This window comes from Aedes albopictus, chromosome 3 (assembly GCF_035046485.1).
Source record: "Aedes albopictus strain Foshan chromosome 3, AalbF5, whole genome shotgun sequence".
Lineage (NCBI taxonomy): Eukaryota > Metazoa > Arthropoda > Insecta > Diptera > Culicidae > Aedes > Aedes albopictus.
The window spans coordinates 230,241,686-230,254,872 of record NC_085138.1 but is presented as its reverse complement, the minus strand read 5'-3'; the positions used below and the strand labels follow the sequence as shown (position 1 = coordinate 230,254,872).

Genomic DNA, 13,187 nt, shown 5'->3' with positions numbered 1-13,187 from the left:
CTGTGGACACCGGTTCGATTGCACACGGGCAACCTGTTGCAAGCCAGCGTCATTCCCACCGCTGCTGGAACACCAACAAGAGATTTTGTAGTGTCCCATCGTTTCGATCCGCAAAAAGACCCTACCCGAGGCAATCTTTTGCGGACACCGCTTCGAGCGCCACATGGATTACTGCTTCATCTCTGGCCTGTTGGTTGTTGGCCAGTAACAGGAATTGACGTGTTCGTGAGGAATCCAAAACCGACGCCTTCCCACATTGTGCACAGCACACATGATATTTATAACTCATAGGGATATAATCATGTTCAACATCCAGGCCCGGATTAAGGATTGTGGGGGCCCGGGGCCCAAGCGGATGTGGAGGCCCCTAGGAGAGATGACCAATAGGCCTATCCACCTTTTCAAAAATGTTCTCTGATTCTCAAGTCCACCCCCATATTTTGATTGGCATCCTAAAAGAAGTAACTGGTCAAAATTTCAGCCAAATCCATTGAAATTAAGAGGTGCATCAAATCAATTTTGTGTTTTTCAACTATTTTTGAACTTCAAAAAATCATAACTACACTAAAACTTGTCAAAATTTAATTCTTTCTGCAGAAATTGAAAGCTAAACTTGTTTGCTACAACTTCTCCGAACAACGTGTGCCAATAAAATTGAAGAAAACATGTGTAATTATCACATTTGTAATCCGAAAAACCTTAAAAAGATGATTTTTTGATAGATTTCGTTCTGGAACACCCTAATATACGTAATAAGTTTGATATTTTAAAACGGCACCATATTCTCTCATGTTTTTTCGTTATTTGCTTCTTTGGCACCAATGCTGTAGGAGTTGAGCAAAAAATATTAAAATTCGGGAAAGCCAAATGTGGCCTAAAAACTAGCTTTTTAGGGGCAATCACGCTGTGGCGCGAAATTGTACTGAACGTAGTAGCTTTGCTTCCTTGTAGTTTGCCTTGGCTACCCCCTATCACGGGTGATAACAAACAAGCGTAATGACAGGTGTTGGCTATCATATCAGTGCTGACGCGATGCCACTTTTTGCGCGCCAAAGCGTGATTGCCCCCAAAAAGCTGGTTTTTAGGCCACATTTGGCTTTCCCGAATTTTAATATTTTTTGCTCAACTCCTACAGCATTGGTGCCAAAGAAGCAAATAACGAAAAAACATGAGAGAATATGGTGCCGTTTTAAAATATCAAACTTATTACGTATATTAGGGTGTTCCAGAACGAAATCTATCAAAAAATCGACTTTTTAAGGTTTTTCGGATTACAAATGAGATAATAACACATGTTTCCTTCAATTTTATTGACACACGTTGTTCGGAGAAGTTGTAGCAAACAAGTTTAGCTTTCAATTTCTGCCGAAAGAATTAAATTTTGACAAGTTTTAGTGTAGTTATGATTTTTTGAAGTTCAAAAATAGTTGAAAAACACAAAATTGATTTGATGCACCTCTTAATTTCAATGGATTTGGCTGAAATTTTGACCAGTTACTTCTTTTAGGATGCCAATCGAAATATGGGGGTGGACTTGAGAATCAGAGAAGATTTTTGAAAAGGTGGACAGGCCTAATGACCAAACATGTTTTTCCTTATTTTCGAACAGTACTTGAGCAATATGAAAAATAAAGCTAATGTTAGCAACCAAAAATGGTTTTTGTGGGGGCCCCTAAAATGTGGGGGCCCGGGGCCCGGGCCCCCCCGGCCCCCCCTTAGATCCGGCCCTGTCAACATCCTTGGTGTTTTCAAAATACTATAACTCAATTATATCACATTATGTTATAAATGTTGTCTAATAACTCATTGTATTTCTAATTTAGTTTTGAATCCTCGGCATTTGAAAAATAATGTTACAAAATTATATCAAATTTTGATAGAAACTAGTAATTCTGAGGCTATAATTCATATCACATTTTTTTACTCTTTTGATTTGATTATATCCAAATAGGTTATAATCTTGATTAGACCAGTGTAATTTCTGGTAAAATTTTAGTTATTGTAACATCATCCTGCATCTGGTTTATAACATAATAAGTTATAGGAAAATATTATAACATCATAACACATTATGACATAAACTTGATATAATTTTCTAGTCGGGAAGACATTAAGATCTAATGTTACATTAAAGAGTAACGTCATGTTATGTAAAGCGGTGTTCTCATAAACATCAAGATACATCTAAAAACGTTAGATTCTAATGTTACATATGAGCTAATGTCGTGCTGTTGTTGAACGATGTACTCTGTAAGGACAGACCTGTCAGAATACCAAAATGGCCACCACAATGGCCGACTTTGGCACCTACTCACGATTTAGAGGGCACAAATCTCTTCGTAAACAAAACCAGTGCACCTGAGCTTTTAATTTTAAGCTAGTTACAAGTGAGCAAGAACAAAATAATGAAATACATTGTTGTTTGAAGCTTGCTTCTTGAAATTTGTGCGTCTGAAGTTTCGATGATGCAATGTTGAAGCGGGGTTTAACCCTCTAATACCCAAATTTTTGATTTTGATCTAAATATCATTTTTCGTCATCTAAAATCGATTTAAACATGTTTTGGAAGATGATTCTTTTTAATTCTCGATTTTGTGAATTTCAGTTTTTGATTTTTCCAATTTTTATTTTTGAACATCCCCACACTTTTATATTTTTCCTGGAAGCCAATTTGGGGTACGGATTTTTTGAGATGAAAACATTTTGAGATTTTATGATTATTGTTGAAATATTATTATTTTAAATTTTTTTCACACAAAATTTTATTTTCCGTGTAGTTTTATGGAAAATAATTTTAGAGTGTATTCGATTCCCTTAAACTATTAAACAAGGATAGTATGATTTGGGAAAAATTTTAAATATGTTAATTGTAGCGATTCAATACAAAATAAACAATGACTTCTAAAAGGTGACTTAAACATCATTTTTTCAATGATTTAAAAAAAATGTAAATACGCTTTAAAATACATCAAAAACCATTTTGAGATATACAGAACAGTCCTAAATATTTGCCAAAAATATAAAAAATATGATTTTTCACGACACAAAAATTACAAAAATGCTCAAACTATACCCCGTCTAAAGGCGGGATTGGGTATTAGAGGGTTAATGACGTTTGTCCTTAAGAATCAAGGACATCAGACTCAGACGTTCCCTGATGTCTCCTACATCAGGACACAGAGGACAATAGGAAACACCCATAAACGTTTACTTCTAATGTTACATTAACAGCAAACGTCATGTCGTTATGCGCATAAACATGAAAAAGCATTCAAAAACGTTATCTTCTAATCTTACATTATACGCCGAGGTCAGGCGTTAGTAAATTGAAGTACATAAAGCGCATATATTGACATGCATTGCCCTACATTAACCATTGAAGTTGAATAAAAGTGGCAAGTGGCGCCACTATTGCTGACTTACAATTATACCACAGAGAACAGACATCCAAGTCGAGTTCCAAAACTGTGTAAAGAATATAACGGCCATTTGAAATCGGCAACACAAGTGGCAATAGCGTGGCGCTGCAATCGGTTAATTTCCCATACTAATTTAATTCATCACTTGAAATGTTTCAATTCACCACTGACTGTAGCAATATTGTGTTTGGTGGCGTTAGTGTTGTCATCGTGTATTGGTTTGCAACCTTACTCAAGTAAAGATTCAAACCCTTACACAATTTTCCGAATGAAATTTGTTCTACACTGATAGACAGCTTGCGGTAATGACGAGCACACAAATGTTTTCAAATTTACCATGGCAAAACGTGATCATCGACCAACAAACGCTTCTTGTGTGCGTTTTGTTTCCTTACTTATCAACCGGTTCGATAGCCGAGTGGTAGCGTGCGAGCCTGGTGATCTCAAGGTTCTTGGTTCGAATCCGGCTGCCAACAGGCACTTTTTTTAATTGAAAATCGGGTCCATGGTAGAATTGAAAACATAAATCTGTTGAGATGAAACGAAAATCAGTCTGCACAAATCAAGTGGCGTTGTGCATTTAAGTTGACCCTCAGAATAGTAATTTCAACTGCAAGCCGCCTTTCAGTGTAGCCTGGATGTCTGTTCTCTGTGATTATACTGGTATAATCGTAGGGTTCCTAAATTTAGAAAAAAATACAATAATTTTATATTTTTAAACAAAAGAGCACCTTTTTCTAAGCCTCTATGATTTTTTTCAGATTTTTAGAACTTTGTTTTGATACCTAAAATCAATTTCAAAAAGATTTATTCAAATCACCTTTTGACAGCTGGGCAACTGCCGCCCAGTACAAAACCCGACGAGGGATGATTCGACAAATCGCTCCCATACAAACTTCAAATTGATTTTTAAATAGGTTCCCGGGCTCCAAAATTCATGAAAATTTGGATTTCGGCTCAGTTTGGCGTGCTGATTCAGAATATGGGATTTTCTCAACACCGCTAAAGAAGCCAATTCAATAATAGTGGCGCCACTTCCCTTTTCCATTCAAATGTTTATAACTTTTTTATACGTCAATCAAAAACGCTGAAATTTTGACCAATCATAAGTCTTATATATATATTGAAGCTCCATTGGAGAAATTTTGAGCGAGATCGAATACGTTTTCTGAAAGTTATAGAACTTTTAGTAAAACTTAAAAGATTTTTGAACACATTTTTAAAACATTATATCTCAATATGTAGTCGATAAAACTTTTTCAATATTTTTTGAGTTAAAGCTCATACCGAAGACGGCTAATAACAAGACAGACATCTACCCTCTTGCTCCATATACTCTGAAAACTTCAAGCACACTAGCGCCGCGAACGACTCCCGGGAACAACATAATTAATAAGTGTGTGTGAGATGCTACAGCTTCCGTGTACGTATTTGCATGTACACGCACACAATCATGTTTAATGATCCTGTGAATCGTTGAGGGCGTTTCAACCTTGTCGCCTGCGATAGGGTGGGAGCTGTCTGTCTTGTTATTAGCCGTCTTCGCTCATACCTAAGGCTTTCATATGCAGATTTGTTTGGGGCTTTAAATTCACTACAAAAATATGAAAAATCTGTATATATTCATAGTATTATTTTCAAATTTATCATATTTTGATCAATAAAAGTGCCAAGTGTTTTCAACTTTTTTTAAACTTTCTTAATGTAATATTTTTATACAGGACCTGCTAAACTACATATGAAGAGTAGGTTTAAGCTGTAACACAAAAAAAAATGAAAAAGATTCATCGAGTACATATTGAGATACAGTAGACGTTCGCTCGGTGCAAACGGTTTAACTGCAATGCTTTTTAACTGCAAGTCCGCTAAGTGCAACAATTTTGCAGTTATCGCACCGCTATCCGTCAAAATCAAATGTCAACAGCGATGCGATGTTTTTCAGATGCACTTTTGTTGCAGTGCGATGTTTTCTGTATGCACATTGGGTGCATTTTGCAGCGACTGACAGTTCTTTGACGTCTGTCAGTTGTTGCAGTTATCGAATTTCATTCGCTAAGTAAAACATAAACATGTTGCAGTTATCGAACGTCTACTGTATAATGTTTTACAAATGTGTTCAAAAATCTTAAGTTTTACTATGGAATGGAACATTAATATATAATTCACGATTGTTCAAAATTTCAGCTTTTTTGATTGACGTATAAAAAAGTTATAAACATTTGAATGAAAAATTATTTTGACAAAAAAAATGCTGTACGGACAATTGTTTGATAAGCGCAGTTTCGAGTTCAAAAGGAATCGCCCAAGAAACTTCTTCAGCGATTCCTGGCAGAAACTTTCTACGGTGACGGCCATTTGAATTGTCATTTCTTTTCAACTGCGTACTGCGATGGAAGAAAAATGGTTTCTTGGGCGATTCAGGCAAGGAATTTCCCATGCATCAAGATAGGCCGAGAAATTCCCTCTGAACTGCAAACAGCCCTTATGGTGAAACATCAAGAAATCCCATTGCAATTTGGCATACAAACTTTAAAGGCACAAATCTGACGAACAAAGCATCAAACCAAGCCACACTTGTTTATCCTGGCTTTGCTCACTTGCAAAAAGAGGCAGCTTTTCCAAATCGAGAGTATTTGTTTACAAATTGTCAAGATTGGTGCTCTTGAAAACGTGAGTAGTGTGTAAAGCCGAATACCGCCGGAAAGGAATCATCCAGCACCACAGCTCAGCACGTCTTACCTGAACGCTGTCCGACGAGAGAAAGCGGTATAGAAGCGCTTTGCTGCATGCACGAGCACAGTGCAATGGCGCTGACGAAGCATAAACCCAAAGGGCGAAATCTACTCGATGTTCAGCTCCGAACACCCTTGGAGGCTGAATGCTCTTTCATGCCCACACATCCACCCTTTTCTCTAAAAAAAATATATTTATATAAAAAAGTGTATTTATTTTTCTCCTCAATACCTTTATCTTGAAATCTCTCTTTTGTTTTTTTTTTGTAACATTTTAATATTTGGCCATACTGCTTACTACCTCACTGTTAATTCTGTGCATTAGTGTCTCGCAGTGCGGTTTCATGACGTTTCATGACAAATTCGCAATAATTTTTTTTTTTTTTTAAATTTAATTTTATTTTAATATTTATGTTTTGCGTTAAGCTGTTTTACGAAATGACAACCACGCCAATGCCTACCAAATGTGTATGCATAGAATAAGAGATCAGCTAATCCAAATCCGCTCTCAACTTTATTTATTTCGCTCAATGTGCACACATTTCGTATGTTAGCATGAACGTCTGTTATCTGTGCTGTACATTCCGCCCACAAATTGAATTGAAAATCTTTTCCAGTGTATGTTCGAAAAAAAAGGGGTCACGTTCACGCCACCTCTGCGGTGACGTCGAGATTGCGTTCGAAATTTCTTTTGCGTCAAGGTGTGCTGTCAAACCTGCCGTTCTTGTTTTGATTTCTGTCGCGACCGCGGTAGGTTTTTTTTCGATTTTGACGTATTTTCCAGGTTTATAGTTTTGATGCTGACAAATTTAGGCGTACGGTAGAGATTTGTAAGTATTTTGATTATATTGATCATTAGAAAGATGCTGTGAAGTTTTTATGCTTTTGATACTTTTTAGCATTGATAAAGTGAAGGAGTGTTACGACTACACAGTTCCAGCTTAATGTCCAGTCGAGGTCGAAGTTTTACGGTGGTGAAGGATGGAGGCCCAATATTTATTTATTGACAACCGGGAATATAACTGCACGGATCCGCGCATAATCGGGAACTCTTCGAGTAGGGACGCATATCGAAGGACTAACGAAGGAGTCGGGATTTAGCTTTATGCAAAAGGGGTGAATAAATGCGTAAGGTAAATGCGTTATTTTCTTTATTTTACTTTAATCTTTCGTTTTCGTGTATCATTACAAACATTTCTTTCCATTTGAGGTTCACATTTGACAGTTCTCTACAACCTGAACATAATCATGAAGATATGTAGGAGCTCGTTTTTCCCGGGAAGGTCTATGGAACGACTCGGACGAAGCTTTTTCGGTTATTGATTGTTTCTCATCTGAAGGTATACTGACCTGGTGTTGAAGATCCCGCCACCGACCAACCTTTTTAGTTTGCGTTACGTGGCGTTTTGCGACCTTTCCATTCCCATCGTTCAGGATAAGGATCCCGTTTCGCTCTTCGATTACAGTGTATCTGGTAGGGGAAAAACGGGAATAGCCTTTCGGACGGTTTTGTCGCTCGATCACAACTTCATCACCGGGTTTTACTCTGCATCTGCGAGCACCGCGTCGAGAATCCTCGCGCTTCTTCCCAGCTATTTTTCCTTCGCGATCCCTGCGCTCCAAATCGTCTTCATCGTAGCTTGATTTTCCATGCTGAATCAGGGGTAAGCCCCGTTTGATTTTGCGCCCATACATAACTTCCTCAGGTGGAACTTTAGTTACGCTATGTGCAGCCGCATTATGTGCATCAATAGCTTTCTTCAACTCCTCAGCGTAATCGGTTTTGTTGGACGTTGCAGCAGCCATAGCCTTGTTTATGACCTTCATGGAGCTTTCAGCAAGCCCATTTTGCTGTGGGAAAAGGGGTGTCGAGAATGTTGCTGTGATGTCCCGCTCCTTGCAGTACTCCGAGAAGTCTGTGCCGTTAAATGGCGGACCATTGTCGGTCCTTATGGTTTTCGGGTACCCTTCTTTGTCGAAGACGTCATCCAGCACGTTTTTTGTGTGTTCAAATTTTGTAGATCTAACGGGTCGTGCGATGATGTATCTCGACCGGTAGTCAACTATGACGAGGATCAAGATACCGCCGAATTTAGTGTAAGGGCCGTTAAAATCTATGGCAATAGACTCCCATGCTGTTTTCGGTGCGAATACGCGATCCATCGGGGTTGGCCGTTCCGGTTTACCGTTGACACAGCATGTTTCGCAAGAGTTCACCCATTTGGTTATATCGCTGGCCATTCCAGGCCACCACACACGTTGTCGCATTATGCTTTTCATCTTTGCAACCGTCGGATGTCCCTCGTGAGCCACTTCTAACGCACGTGTTTGAAGTGCTTTCGGTACTACGGCGCAGCCAGTCTTAAGGAGGATTCCGTTTCGAAAAGTAAGCTCGTTTTCAATCGCCTGGTATTTCCGTAGATCCTTGTGCCACATTCCAGTTTCAATGGCAGAAGTTACTTGCAAAAGTATTTCATCTGCTGCCGTCCCGGTTCTGATATCCATCTCCGTCAGGAATTCGATGGAGTTTGTTTCGAGGGATGCTATTTCCCACGGGCTAGCTTCATCATCGAAAGGTGCATCGTCCCCGTCGTACAACCTGGATGACGAATCTGCGATATTGTCTATACCGCGAACATATTCAACGGTATAACTGTAGGGGGTTAACCTCAGGGCCCATCCGTCAGCCCGTGTTAGCGCCCTTTTAGACTCCTCACGGGATCGGTTGAGAATGAACGATACTCCCTGAGCGTCAGTACGAAGCGTGAAGTGCCTACCGAGCAGGAAGTAGGAGAAGTGCTCCACGGCCCATACTGCGCCCAGGGCCTCCCTTTGATTTTGCGCGTAGCTTTTCTCGGTAGGGGTGAGAGCTTTTGAGGCGAAGCTTATTATCCTTGGTGGTTGGTTGGGACTCGCCTGCACCAATACAGCACCGAGAGCGACTGGCGAGGCATCGGTGTATAAAATAGTATCATCTTTATCGGAAAAGAATCCCAAGGATATCGTGCATTCTATGATTTTTTGCTTGATTGATGCGAATGCTTCACTTTGTTCCGGACCCCACAACCAAGCTTTAGTTGCGGTAGCAGCCCACAGTGGACTTGTAACATTCGCATAATTTTCGAGGTAAGGACTCAAAAAGGTTGTCAAGCCTAGAAAACTTCGAAGCTCCGATAGGGTCGTCGGTTCTCTGAAGCGGCGTACACTTTTAATCTTCTCATCGTCTATGTGGAAACCATCAGCATCAAGGAGATGACCAACGAACTTGATTCTGGTTTGGTCATACTCACACTTCTCTTGGTTCAACGTTAAGTTGTTTTCCCTCAGGACCTGAAGTACCTTTGAAACCGTTTTCCGGAGAGATTCCAACGTTTCAGCGAAGATTAAAATATCGTCGATAAATACAATAATGTTATCGATTCCTTCTAAAATACGGACCATCTCACGCTGGAAGATTTCCGGCGCGCAATTGACGCCGAACATGAGCCGGGTAAACCTATACATGCCGTCTTCGGCCAAGAAGGTTGTCAAATCTCGGGATTCCTCGGACAGCTCGAGATGGTAGAAGGCACTGCGGAGATCTAATTTGGAGAAATACCTCGAACCATGGAGTTTTACTCTCATCTCGTCCAGTAGAGGTAATCTATAATATTCCCGGTTAATAGCGCGATTAGCAGCGCGCATATTAACTACAAGTCTGAAATCGTTGCAGCCTTTGGCCACCGCGGACATTCCACTAATCCAATTCGGGGCCCACGTCACTCTTTCTATTATGCCTTGTGCTGCCATTTCATGTAATCTGGTTCGTGCAGCCTCTCTGTAACCAGTGTAAATAAAAAATCCTTGTTAAACTATTTTCAAAGCGAATAAGTAAAACGGGGATTCCTAATGTTAACATATAAGACAAAATGGTTTTCATTGTTGCATTTTCCCCCAACATGGTCTTTGTCACATTTTGGTATTACAGAGACAGACGACGAGCTAATCTAGTAGTTATATCTTACTTTTGAACCCTACATCCAGTTGAACAATATCCGAAATGCAATATTTAGGCAAAACTCACCTGTATGCAGCAGGTACATTGTAGTACGCGTTTTTGGCCGGTGGGACGTCACTGTTGACGCTAAAACGCACCTTCACCCCAGGCATTTTAGGGAAAATGTTCGTTTCGCACTGGTTGATCGTGTTGTTGATCTGCAGCAGTCCCATGTCACTTGCAGTGGACCGTCCAAGTAGGGATCTTGTTCCTTTTGGCACAACGTAGAAAACGGCGGATGTTGTCAGTTCTGAAGAGTTTAGGCCTACCTTCAAGATATCTGCTTTGAAGATGCATTCTACAACCATGGGTTCTCGCATCCCATAGGCGTGCAGCCTATTGCTTGAAGTGCTGCCCATCATTTCAAGTATTGCTTTTCCTGATCGAGCCTCTTGTTCCAATCGCTCCCAGTCTTTCCCGCCGATGATGTTCGCATCGGCACCTGAGTCTATCAGGAAACGTATCGCACTAGACGATCCAACGGTACAGTCAATCAACACATCTTGTAAAGTAAGTGCATTGACTTCCTGCTGTAGATGAAAATGGATATTTCGATCAATATGATATTTTTTTTTTTTTTACTTGTGTATTTGCTTTATTTAATGTAACAAATTAAATTCAATGTTTGTAGTAAATCAATGCGTGGAATTCAAAGTATTTAATCATTCAGTACCTGCTTGTCATCCTTGTACTTGTCTTCAATCGGGGATGTCATTCTGTCCGTGGATATGTCGTTCCGTTCATTTTGCGCGAAATTTACTTGTTTCTGTCGGCAGGCGGCCACGAAGTGTCCTCGCTTGCCACATCTGTTGCAATTACGATTCAATGCAGGGCACTGGCCGTTACGGTGCCTGAACAGAAAACAACGGTTACATCTGGAGTGTCGATCTTGGGAGCGCTGGTTCAATGCGTTTCCTTGGTGCTGCTTAACTGGTGGTTCTTCAGTTCGCCTTCCAACATTCGGTCGCTTGCGGTAGTTTCCGCTGTATGTTGCAGCTCGATTCATCTTCCTGACCTCGAACGCGCTGGATTCTTCGTGCCGGTGTGTCTCAGCTTCAAACGTCTCATCTCTCGTTGCTGATTGTACGATGAAGTTCGTATCAAATCCATAGGTTCGTGCTTGTTTTACCAGCTCACGATTTTTGAGTCCGTTCAGCAGTTGTGCCCGCACAAACCGGTCTTCGTCGTCAACGCTGTAGTTACAGGAGCGCACTTTACACATTAGGCGCGCATGGAAGGTAACAGCCTTTTCTCCGGCTTCTTGTTTCATTCGGGTGAAAGCCTCGTGTTCGGCGGCGGTGTCTGTGAGTGAACGAAAGTAACCTTTCACGTTCGCTACGAAGTCCTTGTAGCAATCCGGATTCGTCAAGCTTGGGCGCAGCTTGGCAGCTTTCGCGATTTCCTGTAGCTCGCTGCCCATGGATAGAAACAGCAACTGTGTTCTCTTGACCGGGTCGTTCACGTTTCCCAGCGTGGCCGCTATCTCGAAATTCTCCATGTAGCGGTTCCACTCCTCCCACATTTTGTTAGCGGGGATTCCACTGGGGAATGGCTTAACATGGTCCCAGCGGATGCTGGAGGAGGAAGTCGGAGTGGTGCACAAGCTCGTTTCACTTGGAAAGCTCCAGGTTGCGTCAGGATTTTCACCGAATGATGGTCGAGTTGGGCCGGGCTGGAAACGACTTAAAGCTTCATTGATACCAGCGATCATTTTTTCCATTCGCTCGATGCGTGCCGCGTTCTGCACTTCCACTGTATCACAGGTAGTGTTCCCGGTCGGTGATGCTGTAGGGGCCGAGCAGGCGACGGATGGCGGGCTCGGCGGAGCAGCTGGTGCGCTAGCGTGTGTACGGTCGGGAATTTCAGCCACTTCTTCGACATGGTTATCGTCAATGTCAGATTCGTAATCCGATCGGTAGCTTCCATCGCTGCTTTGAGAATTCGATCTCGGGGAGCTTGGGGTTGAGGAGTGCTCACTCTCAACTTGGTCTGTGGTTGAGTTGTTATCATCGTCATGGGTCGAGGTATCGACCGTTCGGACATATTTACCGTTGTTCGCCATTTCGTTGCGCGGTATATAACCTCTCTTTATTCTGTAATGAGAATCATAAATATGCCCATTAGTTTCCGAGAAAAAAAATACTGCGAATGAAGGCAACATGCTGCTTGTAGGATATTATAGTTCTATTACTTTATCAATATGGCGCTAGCGTGGTTCCGCGACGTTATTTAGTTTGTTTTTCGCGATCTGTGTCCGTTTCGAGGTCCGTTTGCCAACTGCGCGACCTTTTCGAGTCCGCTTTTTTCTTGGAAGTGTGAACCTTTAAGCAGTGGTTCACTTCATCGGTGGCTCAATTTTTCGAATCATTGCGCGATTATTGATCCGCTTTTTTAATGCACGATCTATGATCTGCGTACCTCATGCACGACGTTTCCGTCTGCTTTTGTGATGCGCGGTTTTCACACCCGCCATATTGCGCGACTTTTGTCCGCCCACTCGATATTCTCGCTCAGGAACTTTATTTTTTTTAGATGCGCGACTTTCCTGGTCCGCTTTTTAATGCGCGATCCTAGTGATCCGCTTTTAGAATGTACTACTTTTGCTGCAGTTTTGAAGCGCGATTATTTTATCCGCTGTTTCCACAAGCACATGCGCGATTTTAGTGATCCGCCATTTTCTTTATCGAGTTACGAGGTAAAACGTTTTCACTTTCACAATTTTGCCAATAATGTTCTTTTTATGTTGGCCTAGATGATTCCTTTCCGACGCCGAAAATATTTTGAAATTAAATTGCGAGGGTCCGCGTTTATGTTGCTAACAAATAGCAACACCTGGCAAAGGATAGCCATTGTGTAAAGCCGAATACCGCCGGAAAGGAATCATCCAGCACCACAGCTCAGCACGTCTTACCTGAACGCTGTCCGACGAGAGAAAGCGGTATAGAAGCGCTTTGCTGCATGCACGAGCACAGTGCAATGGCGCTGACGAAGCATAAACCC

General features: G+C 41.3%; 1 protein-coding gene across 1 annotated transcript; it reads right to left on the bottom strand.

The window, feature by feature from the left end:
• Window positions 1-7,363: 7,363 nt before the first annotated feature.
• Window positions 7,364-12,249, bottom strand: LOC134290645 (uncharacterized protein K02A2.6-like). The gene is made up of 3 exons (XM_062857823.1): window positions 10,861-12,249; window positions 10,215-10,717; window positions 7,364-9,968 (listed from the first exon to the last, which is right to left on the bottom strand). Exons 1-3 carry the CDS (start codon window positions 12,247-12,249, stop codon window positions 7,364-7,366), a joined length of 4,497 nt encoding a protein of 1,498 aa, XP_062713807.1.
• Window positions 12,250-13,187: the final 938 nt, after the last annotated feature.

Excerpts from the sequence above, each read along its gene's own strand:
- LOC134290645 (XM_062857823.1), bottom strand. The coding sequence starts at position 12,249 with ATGGCGAACAACGGTAAATATGTCCGAACGGTCGATACCTCGACCCAT. Across the intron at positions 10,718-10,860 it reads AGTACAAGGATGACAAGCAG|CAGGAAGTCAATGCACTTAC; the intron begins GTACTGAATGAT and ends TTTCATCTACAG. Across the intron at positions 9,969-10,214 it reads AATGTACCTGCTGCATACAG|AGAGGCTGCACGAACCAGAT; the intron begins GTGAGTTTTGCC and ends CACTGGTTACAG.